At 36.1% G+C, this 18,901-nt stretch overlaps 1 protein-coding gene across 1 annotated transcript in view; it reads right to left on the bottom strand.

The window, feature by feature from the left end:
- The window catches only part of sh2b3 (SH2B adaptor protein 3), a 48,574-nt gene that overhangs the window by 13,935 nt on the left and 15,738 nt on the right, over positions 1–18,901 (bottom strand). The window contains exon 3 of the mRNA XM_079872479.1: positions 261–365. Within this exon, the coding sequence (XP_079728605.1) occupies positions 261–365 (105 nt within the window). The remainder of the gene's footprint in view (positions 1–260; positions 366–18,901) is intronic.

Genomic DNA, 18,901 nt, shown 5'->3' with positions numbered 1-18,901 from the left:
AAAGTCCTATAAACTTGTGGATTTCACCAAATTTCAATGTGGTGTTAAACTTTTGGACCCCACTGTATACATTCCATAATTATATATGAATTGAATACATTTAAATGAACATTTTTTGCATGCAATATTTACTAAAATGTACTAAAAACAGGACATGCACTATGAAGATCAGGCCAAAGATGATCATCTTAAAATGAATCGGCCTCGTCAATATATAATAGTTTTTTCAATGAAATGAACCAGTGTGTGTCTTCGTTCACCTTTAAGACAAATGTGTTCATATTGTCTGGCATCTCTAGACGATTACAGCGTCGAATCTCTTTGATGTCCGAACAGTGTACGGTGAACTTTGGCGTTTTGTAGTCCTGAAACACAAAAAAAAGCAACAAAACCTCTTTATATAATCATATTACAATTACATCATGTCTTTAGAAACATTTACAAGTTCTGTTTATATTGTGTCTGTATAATGTCTTTATACTTTAAATGCATATTTCAATGTTGTACAGTAGCTTGAATTGATCACTTCTGCTTACATTATTCTCATTTGTGAGTTGCTCATAAAAATGAATACAACAGAGCAATAAACTGTGATTTGGACTCTCATACTGAAACAAAACCCAACAAGCTTCTTTACAGGACAATAAAACATAATAATATACCACTCAAATAGTCGGACAAATAATAACTCTGTCACTGATGATAAAACACTTCATGAATGTCGTCCAGTGTGGGTTTGAGCAGGGAGGGGGAAACGAGAGGCGGATGATTTTCTTGTTCTACTGGGATTAGCTAAGAATGTTCATCTGGAAATTAAGAGAGAATAGAGCTACGACCCGTGATCTGAAACCTTCGACCTACGCCTACATACACACATATACACACACACACACTAAATCTCCTTGGGAAAAAATGAGAGCGGATTCCGGGAAGTTGTGAGAGCTGCGAATGAATCCGGACGCTCTGAGCTGCAGGAATTTCCAGCATGTATTCACATTTAGAATTTAGAAATGAAGCAGCTCTTTCTCTCTCAAACTAAATCTGTCATTTTGATTGAGTCAGGCTAAATCACGGCTTAAAATAGCTTCACACGCTCTGGCTTGTGCCAAATTAACGGTGCCGTAATACTACAAGCCTTCCTCTTTGAACGGCACTCAACCCTCACACAGAGAGGAGAGGAGAAAACACCACTGACTCATTCACGTCCACATGCATATGCATGCACATTTGCACACTTCTGCTCTAATTCCAGGAGAACAAGAAGTTATTGAAGTATTAAACACCACACACACAAACAGTAAAGCAGATGACTTGGTTTCTCTTCTCCAATTATGTTCGCCAAGGCAAATGGATGAAGGCTGCTAAACTTACGGAGCAGATTTCCACAAAAGCAATTCTATAATATATTTAATACTAAAGACGACGGTTTCCGAGAATCAGCGTTGAGGTCGTGGAAGTTCACGAACCACAGACCAATCAGCTTCTCTGTCAACTAAGATTTACTACAAATTGCTGGATGTTAATAGTGGTCACAATAATTTTTTACAGTGGTTACAAACAAACAATGATTTAAACTAGTAGTATACAGTTGTAAACAAAAGATTAGTGAAATCAATATATAATTTAAACTAGTATACATATGGTTATGAAGTAAACAAAAGATAACAAACTAGTATGCATACGGCTACGCACAAAAGATTATTAAAACTAGTATACATACCATTATGAAAAAAAGATGATTAAACCTGGCAAACATACCTTTTCAAAAAAAGACGATTAAAACTAATATACATATTGCAAAGAAAAGATGAATGAATATCGTTTAAACTAGTATATGCATGTAAAAATGAAACTAATAAACATACCAACAAAAGATGATTAAAACTAGTATAAGTATACAAATAAAAGATTATTTAAACTAGTATAGGCTACTAGTAGTATACATTTACAAAAAACTAGTATACATATGATTACAAACAAAAGATGGTTCAAATTAGTGTAAATACTGTTAAGAATAAAAGATGATTAAAACTAGTACCATACGCTTATGAACAAAAAATGATTTACACTAGACACTATGTACACTAGTATACATACTATACAAGCAAAAGATGCAGTAAGTCATAAACCAAAAGCATCATGAGTTAGCTTTAGCGTAAAGATAAAAAATGATTTAAATATAACCAATTAATCATATTTAGAGAGAAAATAATTATATTTTAAGCACACATGGAACATGTGGCTGGAGCAAATGTGATGCACATCAAAAACGGTCAAATGAAGGTTTTAATCTCGTTTTAATCTCACTCATTCAAATACCTTCATTGTTTTTGTGCCAGAAAAATATGCATAGCTATCATTGCAAACATACATTTAAAAAGATATTGTCTAGTAGCATCAGGGTGGTTAGATACTGTTTGTTAGTAGCATGTGGAGTAAATATTTTTTTATATAGCTTGACTATTTTTAAGCTATGAATAACTTAAGCAAGCTATACTTTCAAACTAGCTTCCCAAACTCTGTTGTGAAATGACTTCAGGAATTGCTCTCTAGTCTAAACTAAATACTGGCGAGTGTGACAAATCATGACGGCTCTTAAACCAAAGAGCGAAAAACGAAGAAATTCGCATTAGCTCGATTTCTATGACCATATTTGGCCCCTGTTTCTGTTTGTCAGAGGCTGGATATTCACCCTCGCTCTACACAATACAAACATTTTGCTAGGCTGTGTAGAATGCTGTTTATCTGTTTTCTGACACATCTCATAGTGCATTTCCTGCGACTCTGAGTCCAGACAACTTGAGTTTCAATGTAGATAGTCCATGTGGAGACGCATGAGATGGCCACGTCACAGTCGATTTATTATTCACCTGATCCATTTAAAATCCTGTTTTTGTATATTGTGTAAGGATTTCATGGCTCATCCTCACATTAAAAAGTTTCATTTCAAGTCACAGATGTTCTCTGGTGTTACCGCATTAAACACTGTTTAATTGTGCACGTGTTTGTGTGTGAGAGCAATTTAAAATGCCACAACAAACAGCCATGCCATTCATCTGAATAACTCCACTTCCTAATTGTTACTTTTGCTTTTACTCACATTCTCAGAGCAACCTTTCAAAATGAGTCACATAATGAAATTAGAAAAACGCAAAGGAATCCAGAAACAACATGTCGCTGACAACACACAATAATGACACTAGGAATCAATTCATATTCAACAATGTTATTGATCTGACTGTACTGACGCTGTTGTATGAGGACTGAGCTGGATAATGAGTTCATCTTTTGATTTTTTGCAGAACTGCTTTATAGATGAAATGAAGTAATTTAATAATTGATGATCTTTAGAACGGAAGTGAATCAACACTGAACAAACTTCAGGTGAACAACAGCCGACATGCATCATTTTCCTATCACTGTAAAGCTGCTTTGAAACAATCTGTATTGTATAAAGCGCTATATAAATAAAGGTGACTTGACATTAGGAAGAGATGTCTCAGTGTTGTTCTGCTGTGATCCAGAGATGGCCTTTCAGCAATTCAGAAGCCCTGCTCAACGAAACAGTCGGAGGCCGCCCACCCAACGACAAAAACATTGTATGCAATGGGACTGCAATTAATCTCTGTTATATTTAACGATGTTATATATGTATAATAAAAATTTGAATAATACAATATTACAATATAAACTTTCCGATGACAGAGTGCAGCAACAGCTCTGACAAGTTGTCAAAAGTGCCGACTTTGTTTCCATTTTAAAAATGTGACTATACCAGCATTTCCCCACTATTGAATGGATTCTTGAACACCTCTGATTGACCATTGCGTTCACGAGCTCAACATATATGTCTGTGATTGGCTACAATAAGGGCTTTCGCACCGGAGGAACCTCTTCATAGTTCCCAGAACTAATTGGCAGAAGTACCCGTTTTTTGTCGTGTTCTCACCTCAGGAACTAGGAACGATTTTAGTTCTAGGAACTCCTTTTAGAGGAACTAATTTAGCTCCTACTTCAGAATAGGGTTAAAACCAGCACTATAGGAACTATCCGTGACGTTAGTGTTCGCTGATTGGCCGAACGCACGCGAAACACCAGCACCCGCCATTTAAAAAAGAAAAATCTGTGTAAACACACAGATTATAGCATGTATATTTACTCCACAAACTAACTCTACGAACATGGAAACCAGTGATAGATGGGCCTCTAAACCTTTACGCTGAGGAGAAATCCAACGCAACTTTGAATTCTGACCAAGCCAAACATGATTATGTATTTCAGCAACACTGAACATCAACCACACGGCAAACGCTTATAACTTTTCATATACTGTCTACTTTCTTTGTGTAACAGTTCTATATATACATACATGTATTAGACAGGACTGTTAGACAGATCGTAAAATAATGAACATGGAGAATGCGAGCACTGTATGGCTCAGGCTCATCGCCGTCAAAATAAACAAGCGCGGCTTACGTCGCTTCAGAGTTCCTACTGATGGTGCGAATGCAACCTGAAAACGTTCCTAGGGGAACCATTAGTTCTTGGGGGAACCATCCTGGTGGCTAGTTCCTCGAACTATCAGGTGCGAAAGCCCCTAATGATCAACGCTTCAAAAACATGTCTTCACTGAGTGAGAGCTTACACAGGTATACAGGAGCGTTCGAAAGCAGGCGTCTATCAGCGGATCCGTCTATCATCTGCTTTTCAACTGCGCTCACAATGCCTGAGGGAAATGCTGGTATCGTCACATTTTTTAAATTTCAGTACCGACTTGGTACCGAAGTCGCCACTTTTGACAACACTAATCCAGCAATCTCATAACATTGTGTAAAGACAGCAAGTACATGGACAGTCTTTCTTGCAGTATGGTGCAAGAAATTAAAATGTAATTATACTTTTGAAACTAAAACCGTCAGTAGATGGCGACAAATCATTCCCCCAACGAGTGAGTCATTGAATCAGTCACACGATTTGTTCAAAATGACTGATTCATTCAGGGACAAAGCAAGAGGTTAGGTGTGTTCGACTTGAAGCGGTGCTGCGCAGACCTGTCGATGTAGTCCCGCGAGAGCGATTAGAGACAGACCAGACGGTTTTGCTGTACTTTGAAGTCACACACCGATCAGTCTGTGCAGCACTGCTTCAGTTCAACACACCTAAGCTGTCATTCACTCTTCCCTACCTTACGCCACTAATATAATCCAGTAGAAGGAGTCATGATGAGACGTTAAACCGAGGTCCTGACTCTCTGTGGTCATTAAAAATTCCTTCGAAAGAGTAGGGGTGTAAGCCCGGCATCCTGGCCAAATTTGCCCAGTGGCCTCTCTTGTCCATCATGGCCTCCTAATAATCCCCATAAATACTGATTGGCTTCATCACTCTGTCTTCTCTACACCAATAAGCCGGTGTGTGGTGGGCGTTCTGGTGCAATATGGCTGCCGTCGCCTCATCCAGGTGATGCTGCACATTGGTGGTGGTTGAAGAGATTTCCCCCCCTTTCTATGTAAAGCGCTTTGAGTGCTAAGAAAAGCGCTATAAAAATGTAACGAATTATTATTATTATTATTAATTAAACGAGTGAGTGAATGCGGACACCGAGTGCGCCGAAAGGGCTGCCACTTTTGCATATTCTGTGCTTGCTGTTTAATAATCATTTGGGACTTAGCAAACTGGCAGGTCCAGTAGTAATGAAAAGATTTACCTTGAACTCTAAACTCTATCATGTATAAATCTTAATTAAACAATTTAATAATCAATTAAAAAGGTATAAATTTATACCTGTATGTTATTATGCTGTAGCCATATTGGACTAGCGGTTTGGAAAATGGATGGATGGATGGATGATTCAACTGCGAGCGCCATCTATTGGCAAGACTCTGTAATTTATTCTGCACGACCCTCACAGTGCATTATGGGTATTCTTCTAACTGATGCGTCCTCATTTCCTCGCTCCTCAGTCCTCCAGCCCATGACCAGGAAACCAGTCTATTAATCTATTTCTATTTTATATATATATATATATATATATATATTTCTATTATATATACACATTTCTATTATATATAAAATGATAAAAGTATTAATTTTAAATGTAAAATATTTAGCATAGCATCACAATAAATATAAATAAAATTACATATTTTTCTAAACTAGTGTTTTTGTTTATCTATACACACACACACACACACACACACACACACACACACACATATATACATATAATATATATATATATATATATACACACACACACACACACACACACACACACATATATATTAGGGCTGTGAAAAGATTAATCTCGATTAATCGCATCCAAAATAAAAGTTTGTGTTTACATAATATATGTGTGTGTACTGTGTATAATTATTTTGTATATATAAATACACACACATGCATGTATATATTTAAGAAATATTTGCATACATATACTGTATATATTTATATTATATATAAACATAATTTTTTTTATATATAAATAACACATTTTTCTTAAATATAATACATGCATGTGTGTGTATTTATATATACAAATTTAATTATACACAGTACACACACATATTATTTAAACACAAACTTTTATTTTGGATGCGATTAATCACGATGATTCTTTTCACAGCCCTAATATATATATATATATATATATATATATATATATATATATATATATATATATATATATATATATTAATTATGATATGAATTTATATAATTATATTTAAGTTATATTATATATTTTTCTAAACTAACATGTCTTAAAATGTATGTCATGTATCTTTACACAATATATGGGAACCATCAGGGCCCTCTAGGGCCTAAACTATTGTAAAAAATTATATGCAAAAATTTACAAACTTTTAAATAAAAAAGTTGGTTGTTTGGATAAGTTATTTAAAATCTAATAGGTTACGTGCCAACTGATTATATTCTGGCCACCACTGCCACTGTTTTATACATGTTAAGCTTTATTTGTGAAAACAGTAATTTTGCAGAATTACTGGTCAGTCTGTATATTTAAATTCAGCGACTATTATGCATATTTGCTGTAATTCTGCATTATAATAGTTAATTTTTTTTACCCAAATCATAAGTTTATTACGGTAAGATACATACATTTAACCGGCTGCTGTGCCAGTCTAATGATATTATTTATTACCAGCTTTGCTTGTTTGTGTGTGGTCACGATCACTGTTCGATGATGATGATGCGGAAGTGTCTGTCGCTAATGTGCTGTCATGATGCGAAGGCGTACATTAAATTGTGTGTGGTTTTGTGGCCAGTTATCACCATATTCTGTTGAAATGCACACACCGATTGTGTGATGATGCAATTATTTATAATGAGGATTGACATTTTATTTTGTTTTATTTTGGTGATAACTCTCACGCTAACCCACAGAAGAGGACACAGTAAGCTAGGCTGATTTTAGTCTCAGTTTATTTAAAGAGAGAGGGCCAAGGTTCGAGAGTCACTGTTCACTATATATATATATATATATATATATATATATATATATATATATATATATATATATATAATGCATTAGTTTAGAAAAAAAAGAAAGTAAAATTGTCTTTTACACCCAAGTTTCCCAGCTTTTAAAACACACTCACATATTTTTGTACACATGTGCATGCTTGTGTTAAAGACTGATCCCTTCTAAGGTCAGAATGGTTTGCTCATGGTTTTCACTGGCTTTATTTTTTTTTTTTTTACATTCCTTTCATTTATTTACCTCCATCTCCCTCCCTGCACGCTACTAAAATAAGAGTGTCAATCACTCTGACCTTTACTGCTGCTCTCGAAAGCCCCACCACAGCAGTACTGAGAAAATACACATGAAAGAAAGACAGAGATAGAGCGAGGGAGAGGGAGAAGTGCAGATGAAAAAAAGAGCAGGTTTCCGGTGTCAGTCAAAATCTCCCGAAGATGGACAAGTATCTTACTTTTCTTTAAAAAAAGGGATGTTTTCTGTAATCTGAAACAGCTAGAAACCCACTCGTCATCCACCGCTAGCTGTGTTAAGATGCTACATGTGCTTGTTGCATTTAAAGCACAGCAGGAAAAAAAAAAAAAGTGCATTAATGCATCAAGCAAAAGAGTTCATTTTTTCCTCTCTTTTTAGTTCTTCAGCAGTATATCTGTAACTATTGATTCAAAAACATCCGTTCGCCTGCAATAATGTTGAGAAACTGCACCGGCCCTTTAATTTACAGAAAGAGATTTATTGGCTTAATCACCATAAATACACATGCAGTTTGGCTTGCTGGAAAGTGACAAAACACGGCACAATACTCATACACTAGTGAAAACACACACACACACACAGACACACACACAGCTACTCATATTCAACTTCATATTCACACAGGTCGGAAGCATCCTGTTTACGGACTAGAGAAGGTGAACCACAGCACCTACATGCACACAACGACAGAGAGAGAGACGAATAGAGAGAGAGAGATTGAGGGGGAGCAAGCGGTGCTTTCCATGGGTGGCTTAGTGAGGTCAGGTATACCAGCTCAGCGGTTGCAGGTTTTAACATAAAGAGCTGCAACAATGCCCACACACACACTCGCAATATAGAATCTTTATGATCCACTCACACCCAGTCTGCACTGCTAGAGACTCGATGCATGAGAGAAACTAAAACGCCCATTTGGGGTAGGCGATAAGTAAAGAAAATTATATCATGATGCTCTTAAAATGTCCGATATGCCAAAAAATTTGCATGACTATATATATCGTATACACATTTTTCTTTTAGAAATTTTGTATGAGAAAGTGATTCAGTAACTGTTAAAAAATAATAATAATAATAATGAAATGTCCTTTTAAAACAATGTCCAAAGTAAAGGCAGGACTATCAGAATTCAGAGTTTTTCTTTCTTTCTTTACATTATTATTTCTTTATTTTATCTTACATATTTACAGAAAAAAAAATATTACATGCAATCATCCTATATTCTATAAAATACCTAACAAAATAAATAAATAGACAACTATATTTTATATTTATTAATATAAAACATTTCAGTAGAATTTTATTAAATATTTTATAAAAATATATAGTTAATAAAAAAAAATTGTATTTAAAATTCTTAATGTTTATTTTGAGCTTTGATGCAGAAGCAAATTGGTTTATCGTTTATTTATCCGATTTATGGTTTAAATCGGAACATTACTCACCTCTACGCCCATTATAATCAACAAAGCTGTCTAGATTACAAACATGATGCATATTATGCGACAAAACTAGAGTGTTACCATTAAAATCAATGCAGATCACAAATTAAAATGCTCCCATCAGAATCAACCAAGCTGTCTATACTCCAATGCAGAATATATTCAAATTATGTTGCAGTGTTTACTGCGAAAATGACTAGAACTTTTGCAATAATTGACTATCTATACTGCATCGAAACGGTCTACGCTGAAATGACGCGACAAAACTTAAGTGTCACGTTGCCACCAGCAGTGTAGACACAGCTTGAAACAGCTGTTAGCTAAGAGAAAAACAGACTACACAACACTTCACTGGATTCACATAAACACACACTGCTATAGCAAACACCTTATACAAATTAAAGAGCTGTGACATGCTTTCCACATGAACACACACTGAAAAACCACACACCATTTGCTCACGTCAGGGGACCAAAACTGAAAACAAAAGCATGAGATGGACTCTGCTCATCCTAACGGATGCATGCAATGCAGAAATGACGGATGAGGCCTTGTACACCTGGCAATACCATGTATTCCGTATTCGGATAGAATATGGATTTTTTCTTTTCCAGATTGCATTCACGCCTTCATTCCAATGCATAGGGTCAGATTGAAATTGCCAGGTGTAAAGGGGGCCATATGAAGTTATGGGGGAATTCTGAGAAAAATAACACACTAGTATATGAAAAAAATGGTATTAAAATTCAGACCCAAAGGATGCAAATTACAGTGTCTGGAGGGGTTAGGGTTAACTATATATTTTATAAAATATTGAATACAATTCTACTAAAATGTTTTAAATTTTAAATATAAAATGTATTGATCTATTTATTTATTTTGTTAGCTAAAACTACACTACTAATTGATTTTACTCATTTAATAAATCGGTTCAATAGTGTTTCGAAACTACATTTCAGTAACCAAAACAACAGTAGGTCGCTTGATTTCTGATTGGGTCGATATCGGATGGCAAGTTGACATAGGCCTACCGAAACAAAGTACTATCAGAATTGTTATTGTATAAGCATAATAGTTTTATAATAGATTTGTATATCAAAGATTTAAGGCCCTTGCAAACTGTCCGAAAGTCTGAAATTCGCATCTGAAATTTTCGCACGTTAAAGGTGCTCTAAGCGATGTCACGCATTTTTAAGGCCAAAACATTTTTTGTCACATACAGCAAACATCTCCTCACTATCCGCTAGCTGCCTGTCCCCTGAACACACTGTAAAAAACCCGCGATCTCTGCAGACACCACAGGCTCCATAAACGGCAACAAAAACAAACTGGGCTAACCCGCACCATGAAACATAACAAACTGTTCCAGCCAATAACCGACAAGAAGGATTTGGGGTGGGGTTAGGGGGGTTAGTGAGCGGATGAGGAGGAGGGAGGGTCTAGCTAGCCTCCGTTTTGTTTGACAATACTTTAAACGTCAAAAAGAAGTGACGTCACCCAACATCACTTAGAGCACCTTTAAAAATAAATACGACCTCACGTTATGTCAATCACGCTTAAAGCTACACTGTGTAGGATTTACTCCCATCTAGCGGTGAAATTGTTTATGACTACCAACTGAATATTACTTTCTAGCCCCTCCCATTCCGAGGGCGTTTTAACTCCTACGGTGGCCATATTATTTCAAATCTGCCAGCAGTCGCGACTCGCGAGTAATCTCCCCCTCGCATTCGTCACGGTGCCACTGAGTGTCAAAACGCGAAATGTGAAGCTTGAATTACCAGATATGTCCCTCTTTGTCTAATGTATTTTCAAGATGGATGTGCAACATGGCTTCCGCCATTCGAGCGACTCGCTCGTATGTATTCTAAATGGCAGATTATACACTTACGAGAATACTTAATTAGTTGGTTGAAGTGATTACACATTAATGAGAATGTATAATTTTGAAAGAACAAAGTGTTTTTTGCTAAAATTCAACTTAATATATTACACAGTGCAGCTTTAAGGTCCTTGCAGACTGAGTCCGAAATTTTCGCACGCTTAATTTTGTATTCGTGATTCGGTGGCTCTGAATTGTCAAAACACCATTCAAAATGCTTGCTACGGATGCGAAAAACGCAGAAAATCGAACCTGATACGAATTTTTGTATGACGGATGAAAGTTTTGACAATTCAGATCCACCGAATCACGAATACGAAAAAACGCATACGAAAAATGTGGATGTCGGATCAAGGACCTTTAAAAAGGGGCGCTCACACTGACAGCGATTTACAATTTAAAAAAGCGAATAGAATATTCTGACATGAAAAACCACCTACCCAGGGCTACAGACTGCGAGCAAAATATGCAACAATTTTTTGAGAATGTGCGAGTTAAAATTTGAAGTGGTCGCATTTGTGCGAGCGCATGGTCACGCACTCAATCGAACGTAACGACAGGAAAAAGACATGCATCAACCCAAAACAAGAGTTCAGATGGATCGCAAGAGCTTGCTAGTATGCTATACGCTGAGATCCGATTCATTTTTGTCATGCGTTCCACAAGATTTACGGAGAGGAAACCGGGATTGTGAGTGTAAACAAATCAAAATAGACCTTTACAATTTTAAATCTGGGAGGGGGGTTTGGTAAACTTATCAAACCGTGACCACAAAATCAAGGTACGTAGCGAATTGTGACTTCTGTGTACTGCGTTCTTTTCCATGTTAATCAGAGATTTTGTCCTAACCAGCCGCGACGGCGACACGCGACGATTTATTTTAGAAACGGTTTCTTTTTTTCTGCGACGTTTGCAACAACAAACACAAAGTGTGGCAATGATAATCTCAGGTACTGTTTATGTGCTTTTTTTAATGTTAAAAGCGTTCAATGTGACTTTGAATATCATTTAGTGCTCCAGCTTTGTAGCTGTAAAAGCAACAATGGATCATTCACCTCAGATCTTGAAATTAAACAAATGGAAACAAGAACGTTCAAAGCCTCAGTAGCTCAGTAAAACTCAGTAGCCTATGTATTTTTAATAATGTTTAAGTGGTGTAATGTTTGTGAATTTGATTATGTAGCTACTTATCCATCTGGTGCTGTGCACTCGCCGCGAGACTCCGCCCACACGCTGTTCTGATTGGCTGTGGGTTTTGATTGATTTCGACGCATCTCGTAGTCACGCCGCGTCTAGTGTGGACAGACAAATTATTTGTTGCTGGAATCTTATCGCATCGCGGCTGGTTATGACACGGTGTTACACCCCTAATACACATTCATTTAATTAAAAACATTCAAACATGTTACAAAATGTTTTTTTGTTTTGTTTTAACATGTAGTTTGGACACATTTTAGTAAAAGGAACTAAAGAAATTCACCCAAAACTCAATGTATTTTTCACACACTGCACAGCTGTTGTGAATATTCACACTGGGGGCCTTCAACAGTGCTTGGGTCCAAAAAAATAAGCATTCAATGATGCATAACACAGGCGTCACGAGGCTGTGCTGTTGAATTACAGGCGACACTGTTATGTTACACACAATATTTTAAGCAGGGGCTGTTTCACACCCACCACCAACATGGCTGTGTTTGTCCTCCGAGCGCACAGCTCTCAGAGGTATTGGGTGAATGTGTTATACACAAAAACACACAACCACCCAAAGATGAGGAACTGTCATATGCAAAGCACACAATGGATCTCGTATCAGTCCTGATTCTGCAGATGTGAAAGCTTTGGACAGTCTGTACCGGTGTGAATCAGTAATGTTCAAGTAATGTTGAAAAAATTACAGATCTGCTTTATAACTAATGACTGAACTACATCAGTAAATAAAAAAAGCAGACAGAGCAAAACTATCAAAACAAACTAGTCAGTTAATGGAAACCACGAGGTGTAAAAACACTAAATTATTAAATAGGCCAAACAATGTGCTCAGACATCCAAAATAAATAAACATAATTATATAAAGAAAACCAAATCAAATGAAATAATAAATTAATTTTAAAAAACGAAATAAATAAATGGATGCATTACAAATGCCTGTCCTTAAAAAAATAAAAAACAAACAAAGAAAAGTTATTTTATGTTAACTTTATTTCAGACTATTCGAATTACAATGTCCCCAAAATTACAACTTTTTGGAACTTGTATTGATTAATCTACACTGATTTTATCAGTAATCATTTTTTTTTTCCATAAATGTATAGAGCAATGGTTTTCAGCTGGTTTTGAATCAGAACCGAAAGTTTTATTCATGTAAATAAGAAATAAGTCAGGCATGAAATTTATTAATATTATCCTGAACTATGTAGGCCCGAAAATATAGAAAAGAAATACCAAGACCAGCCGAGAAACACTAAAATAGAACATATGTGACATGAAACTACAATTAGTCAAACTGACTAATGAGAAAAGACATGCATGCAATTAATCTTTAGGAATTAAATTAGGCATGCCAATTATAAAAAAAAACTGAAAAATGGAAAATTATTACTTGCATTTCTGTTCGAAATAAAAAAATGCTGTTGCCAGTGCACGCTCTGCAACTGTGTGTGTGCGAGTACATCTTTAAGAATGCATCAGTGTGTATTGCTGCTGTGTGCATCTGTGTGTGTGATATAATTCTTGATATAACACTTGTCAAGTGTTATGCTTTCGGAGAAACAGGGACATGTCTGATTTCGTTATGACTTATGACTGTGGCCTACTTATCAATCTGCAGATTCTCATATTGATAAACCCGGGTACAAGGTCAGAGCTGCTCGATCACGTTAAGAAACTAAACTTTTGAGTCAGACCGGGTTTCAGTCAAGTTTCAGAGCGTTTCTTTAAAAAGCGAATGAAAAACAAACGAGGGCACGTGTCGTGAACAGAGCCCAACAGTTAAAAATCCCATTCATTTTCTCCACAGAAAATGGTCTTTTTGCTGTTTTGCTTAAAACTAAAGTTCACAAATGTTGTGAATCATCTCAAAGCTGGTTGGCTTGCTTCATTTATCAAAGTTTTTTTTTTTTACTGCCCATGGAAAAAAATAAATAAGGGAAAATACATCAAGAAAAAAAATGTCCATCTTGATTTCACTTTACAAAAACCCAATAAAATGCAAGCATAAAACATAACCAAAAATGATCGTATATCTTATGCAATTTGTCATTACGTTCTGTTTAAATCAGTGCAGGCTGTTACATTGAATATTGTGTTGTTGATCGGATTCAGTTGTTAGTGGCTTGTTAAAGAGTTAAAACGACTCTGGATGTATTTGTGTGAGCATCTGCATGTGCATAAGGTCACCGTCAAGCTCTAACACACTCCAGATGGGAGGATGCGGTTTTCTAGAATTAGAAATATTTTCCACAGCACTGGATGCGATTGCTTTACAGCAAATAATAAAAAAAAAAACAAGACATTATTACACCTCCAACATAAAAATTATAGCATAATCTGAACTCTGAAGTCTTCCTTCTCGCTTGCTCACACACCAAGAAGCCACATCAGAAGACGTCAACACACAACACAAACACAAGGTCTTATTCAATCCATACTCTATTGGCTCATAGGCACTGCAAACTGCTGGATATTCTGGTGTCCATATATATATAAGAGTCTGTGTATGTCTTCTATCCGATTTAAGGTTTTGAAGCAGAGCTCGACCAAACTTGTTCAGACTACATCAGCAATTAAAGGTCTGTGGTCTCTAGCCCTAGAAGCCCTGTTTAATGAACACTATCATTTGAGGCCCAAAACAGATGTTTCTCAAACCTTCCAAACAACATCACTTACACATACACAAGCAAGAAACCGTCCAGTTTTTTTTACACACATATGAGTCTAAATCTGGGGGTAATAAGGTGTAATAATGGACTTATGGAACAAAAAAGTGATTTTTTTCACTATTATTTTCAACAGGATCTGCCTTTTCATGGGTTTAAATATTTTTGTCATAAGAGACAGACAACTTTGTGCATGAAAACCACTCCTGGTAAAATAAATAAATAAATTAACTTGATTTGCAAAAGTCAATGAAATTTTGGCAAGCCAAACATGTCACGTCTCTGAGTAAAATGTAATTTATTTAAGTCATGAAATCCATAAAATAAGTATTATGAAGCATTTCAAACGTCTCCAGCACATTTTATAATTGCCCAAAAATCAAACATAGTTGACACCTCATGTCAAGAACCTAGACTGGCTGTCGTTTGGAATATTAGAACTAAAAATATCGACATAACACACTCATGGGCAATCAATCACTTCGCTGAATACTTGCCGGCTAATAAATAAATAATTAATACCGTACGATCCATCTGTTTTTAAATCCACATCGTTTGAACATCATGACATCGATGTCTGTCAAAAAAATAATGTGCACAATACTCTGTAGTATTTACGGTAGGTCCAGCGAGTTCACGCATTACTTGGAAAACCCACACTACCGGATATTTTGACTACATCATCGCTTGCTTTCAGAGAAGAGGGAGAAAATGGTGGCCTGAGCAGCTTCAACCTACTGTCTGTCTGAGACGATAATACTTATTAGCCTACATAATGCACGCGAGTATACATTTGTCCTTCACTCGCTGAAATTAAATCGGAATGATCAGGATAGATAGATAAGATATATAAGATAGATAGATAGATAGATCACTTTTACCTAGAAACACACAGCTAGTCATCTGTTTAGGCTAAAAATGAACTTAGACTACTTCATGAAAATCCAGCAATTATGAATCATCTAGCAACATCAGTGGGTCATGATTTTAAAATGTCATGCACTTAAGATGAATTGCTGAAAAACTGTTCCTGGAAAAGCTTGATGTTGAGCCCTGGATACACATGTTAAACATATATCTAATATCTATACATACATTCTAACACTTTTGTCTCTGGCCTATCTAGTCATTTTTAACATGATAATAATAAAACACTTCTGTGAATTCTGAAAGCAGATAATCAAACTAATTTATCTGCTGTGCACAGGCTGGTTTTAAAGTTAGGACTTCCCTGAAACAAAGTTTCTCACGCAAAGAAATTATCAGCCACCCTGCAGCTTCCTCTCTTAGCATAGCTGCCCTCGCTGCTGCTATTGTAGTGAACACACCAAACATAGAGCGCACAATTACAGAATCAAGGCACGGACTAGTGTGTACTCTATGATGAAGCCTCCACGCTCACACACCAATGCAAGTACATAAGATACTGTGAAATAAAGTATGATGCATGCTCAGAAAATGCATTTACATTTCTCTCCTTTGAAAATTATGAATCTAATAAAATGTCAACAAAGAAAAAAGAACCAATGAACGTGTTGCTAATTTGAAGCTAAAATGTGTGTGCATGCTTCTGACATTTATTGGAGTCTATAAACTTAAGTGTTTGAACTTTCTTGGTCTACGTTGCCGTTCCCTTATATAGACATTCAGAGCAAGTTCTCACATCTCTGCCAAGATTCCTCAGCAGCCAATCAGTGCCTTGATATAGCCGTACCGTAACCCCTCAAGTGAGCATACGTCATTTGCTGTCTGAATGAACTAACAAAACTACCAATTAGGCTATCATGCTGTGTCAGCCGGAGAAATGGAGCGAGGCGGAGATAAATGCAGACAAAACAGTAATTGTGTCCTTATTAGTTTCATTACATACGATAGTATCAATCATACTTGGTTTCAAATTGGCTGTTTGTCTTGCATGTGGGTGGATAGTTAGGTTAAATGAGAGTTACTGTGAACATATCACTTACTAGGAGAATCACGCCTATCGTTGGTTTTGATTTAAAGCAAAGAAAAAGAAATGCACCATTTACACACCCTTGTGATGTTTCAAACCCATCCGAATTTCTTTCTTCCATGGAGCAGGATAAATGTAGCAGAATGTAAGGGCTACAAGTTTCAAACTTTTCCAAACTTAAGTTGTTATTTACTGAAATTCCTCCCCTCCGCCATATAGCTCTTAAAGGTCCCGTTGCATGCGATTCCATGTTTCAAAGTTTAGTTAGTGTGTAATGTTGTTGTTAGAGTATAAATAATATCTGTAAAATTATAACGCTCAAAGTTCAATGCCAAGCGAGATATTTTATTTAACAGAAGTTGACTACAAAAAACGGCTGGATTGGACTACACCCCTCTACATCCTGCTTTAGTGACATCACCAGAACCGTGTTTAGACTAAACTCCGCCCACAGGAACACAGGCGTATTGATGGCGAAATGTCAACAGACGGTTGATGTTTATCTATAATCGGATACCGCAAAAGTTTAATTCGAAGTTGTTAGTTTGCTCTGTCCATTTCACCACGGACTGTTTTTCTAACCTGGAATAATATCAAGCAGACTTCTCTCAGCGTTTCATACTGACGAAGGGGGCAATTTCAACTATATTCCAGCAAGCGGTAAGTACAAGTAGTGATTTAATATGGAAGTAGCGATCAACTTCACATCGTTTCTCTTAGTAGGATGAAAATAATCTTACTTAAACTGTGATTAATATACAGAAAGCGATCACAGAACAATCCCTTTCCAATCGGCCAAGCTGTGACACACAGCGCGAGTTTATATGGACACTTGCCAAAACTCGTTATGAAATCAATGACGCTGTTACACTGCACAACGAAGCTCTTACTGTATTTATATGCCTCATGTTTGCATTGGTGAAATCATTAGTGAGTGCAGAAACTGCGTTGCAATGATAAGATCTTTCACGCGATCAACAGGCTGTCATCTGCTCAATGCTCATTCACTGCAATTTTCTATGTGATTTAAATAGATCTAAATACTTAAAAAAACTTCTCACGATTCGTTAATCCCGATAGCTGTAATAGTAAAAACGTATAATAGCTGTAATAGTAAAAGTTTTCCAGATAGTTCCACATGTAATGCCAGATATTTCATATGCAAGCATGTCAGCCATTCACAGCAGAGGGCGTTTACACTGAAGTCTCACAGCAGACACGCCCCTTCAAACAGGGTGTTCAAACCAGGGAATGAAATCAGGCTAGGAAATATGCCTTTTACTTCTAAATTATAACAATTTTTGATCTAAAAAACATACTAACATTATAAGGGCACCCCTGGAAACATGATAAAATAATAAAAATAATCCATGGAATGGGACCTTTAAATCTCATTTGTATTTGCGATTATGAAAATTGAAGGCCTCAAGATCGTTCACACCATGTTTAACATCAAATCCAATTGGTTCTTATGATTCATTGACATCAAATCACATCTTAATGCATCATATTTGCATATAGGTGAATCAAATTGTATTTTTTATTAACTAAAACACAACATAGCTCTTAAATCTCAATCACATTTGCATGTATTTAAACGTAACGCTTGGTTCTCACGTGTTATTGATGACAAAACTGGTGCAACACATCTTGATGAGCCATATTTGACTAATTGTGGATATAATTTACATTTTTATTAACTAAAACATGACACGTCGTTCAAATCTCATTTACAATTGTATATATTTAAATATAACACATCAAGACAAATTACACCAGAATTCATGGCAAAATTTACCAATGCTATTGGTTCTTGTGTGATTTGTCATTGACATCAACCTTCATGCAACACATCATGATATGTCATATTTAAATATACGTGAATGAAATTTACATTTTTATTAACTAAAGCACGACTTCGCTCTTAAATCTCATTCACGTTTGCATATATTTCAATATAACGATTCAAGGTAAGTCACATCAGGTTGACATCAAACTTTG

The sequence above is a fragment of the Squalius cephalus genome, assembly GCF_949319135.1.
Source record: "Squalius cephalus genome assembly, chromosome: 5".
Classification (NCBI taxonomy): domain Eukaryota; kingdom Metazoa; phylum Chordata; class Actinopteri; order Cypriniformes; family Leuciscidae; genus Squalius; species Squalius cephalus.
Note: the sequence above shows the minus strand (reverse complement) of the source record. Positions and strands in the feature narration are given on the sequence as shown.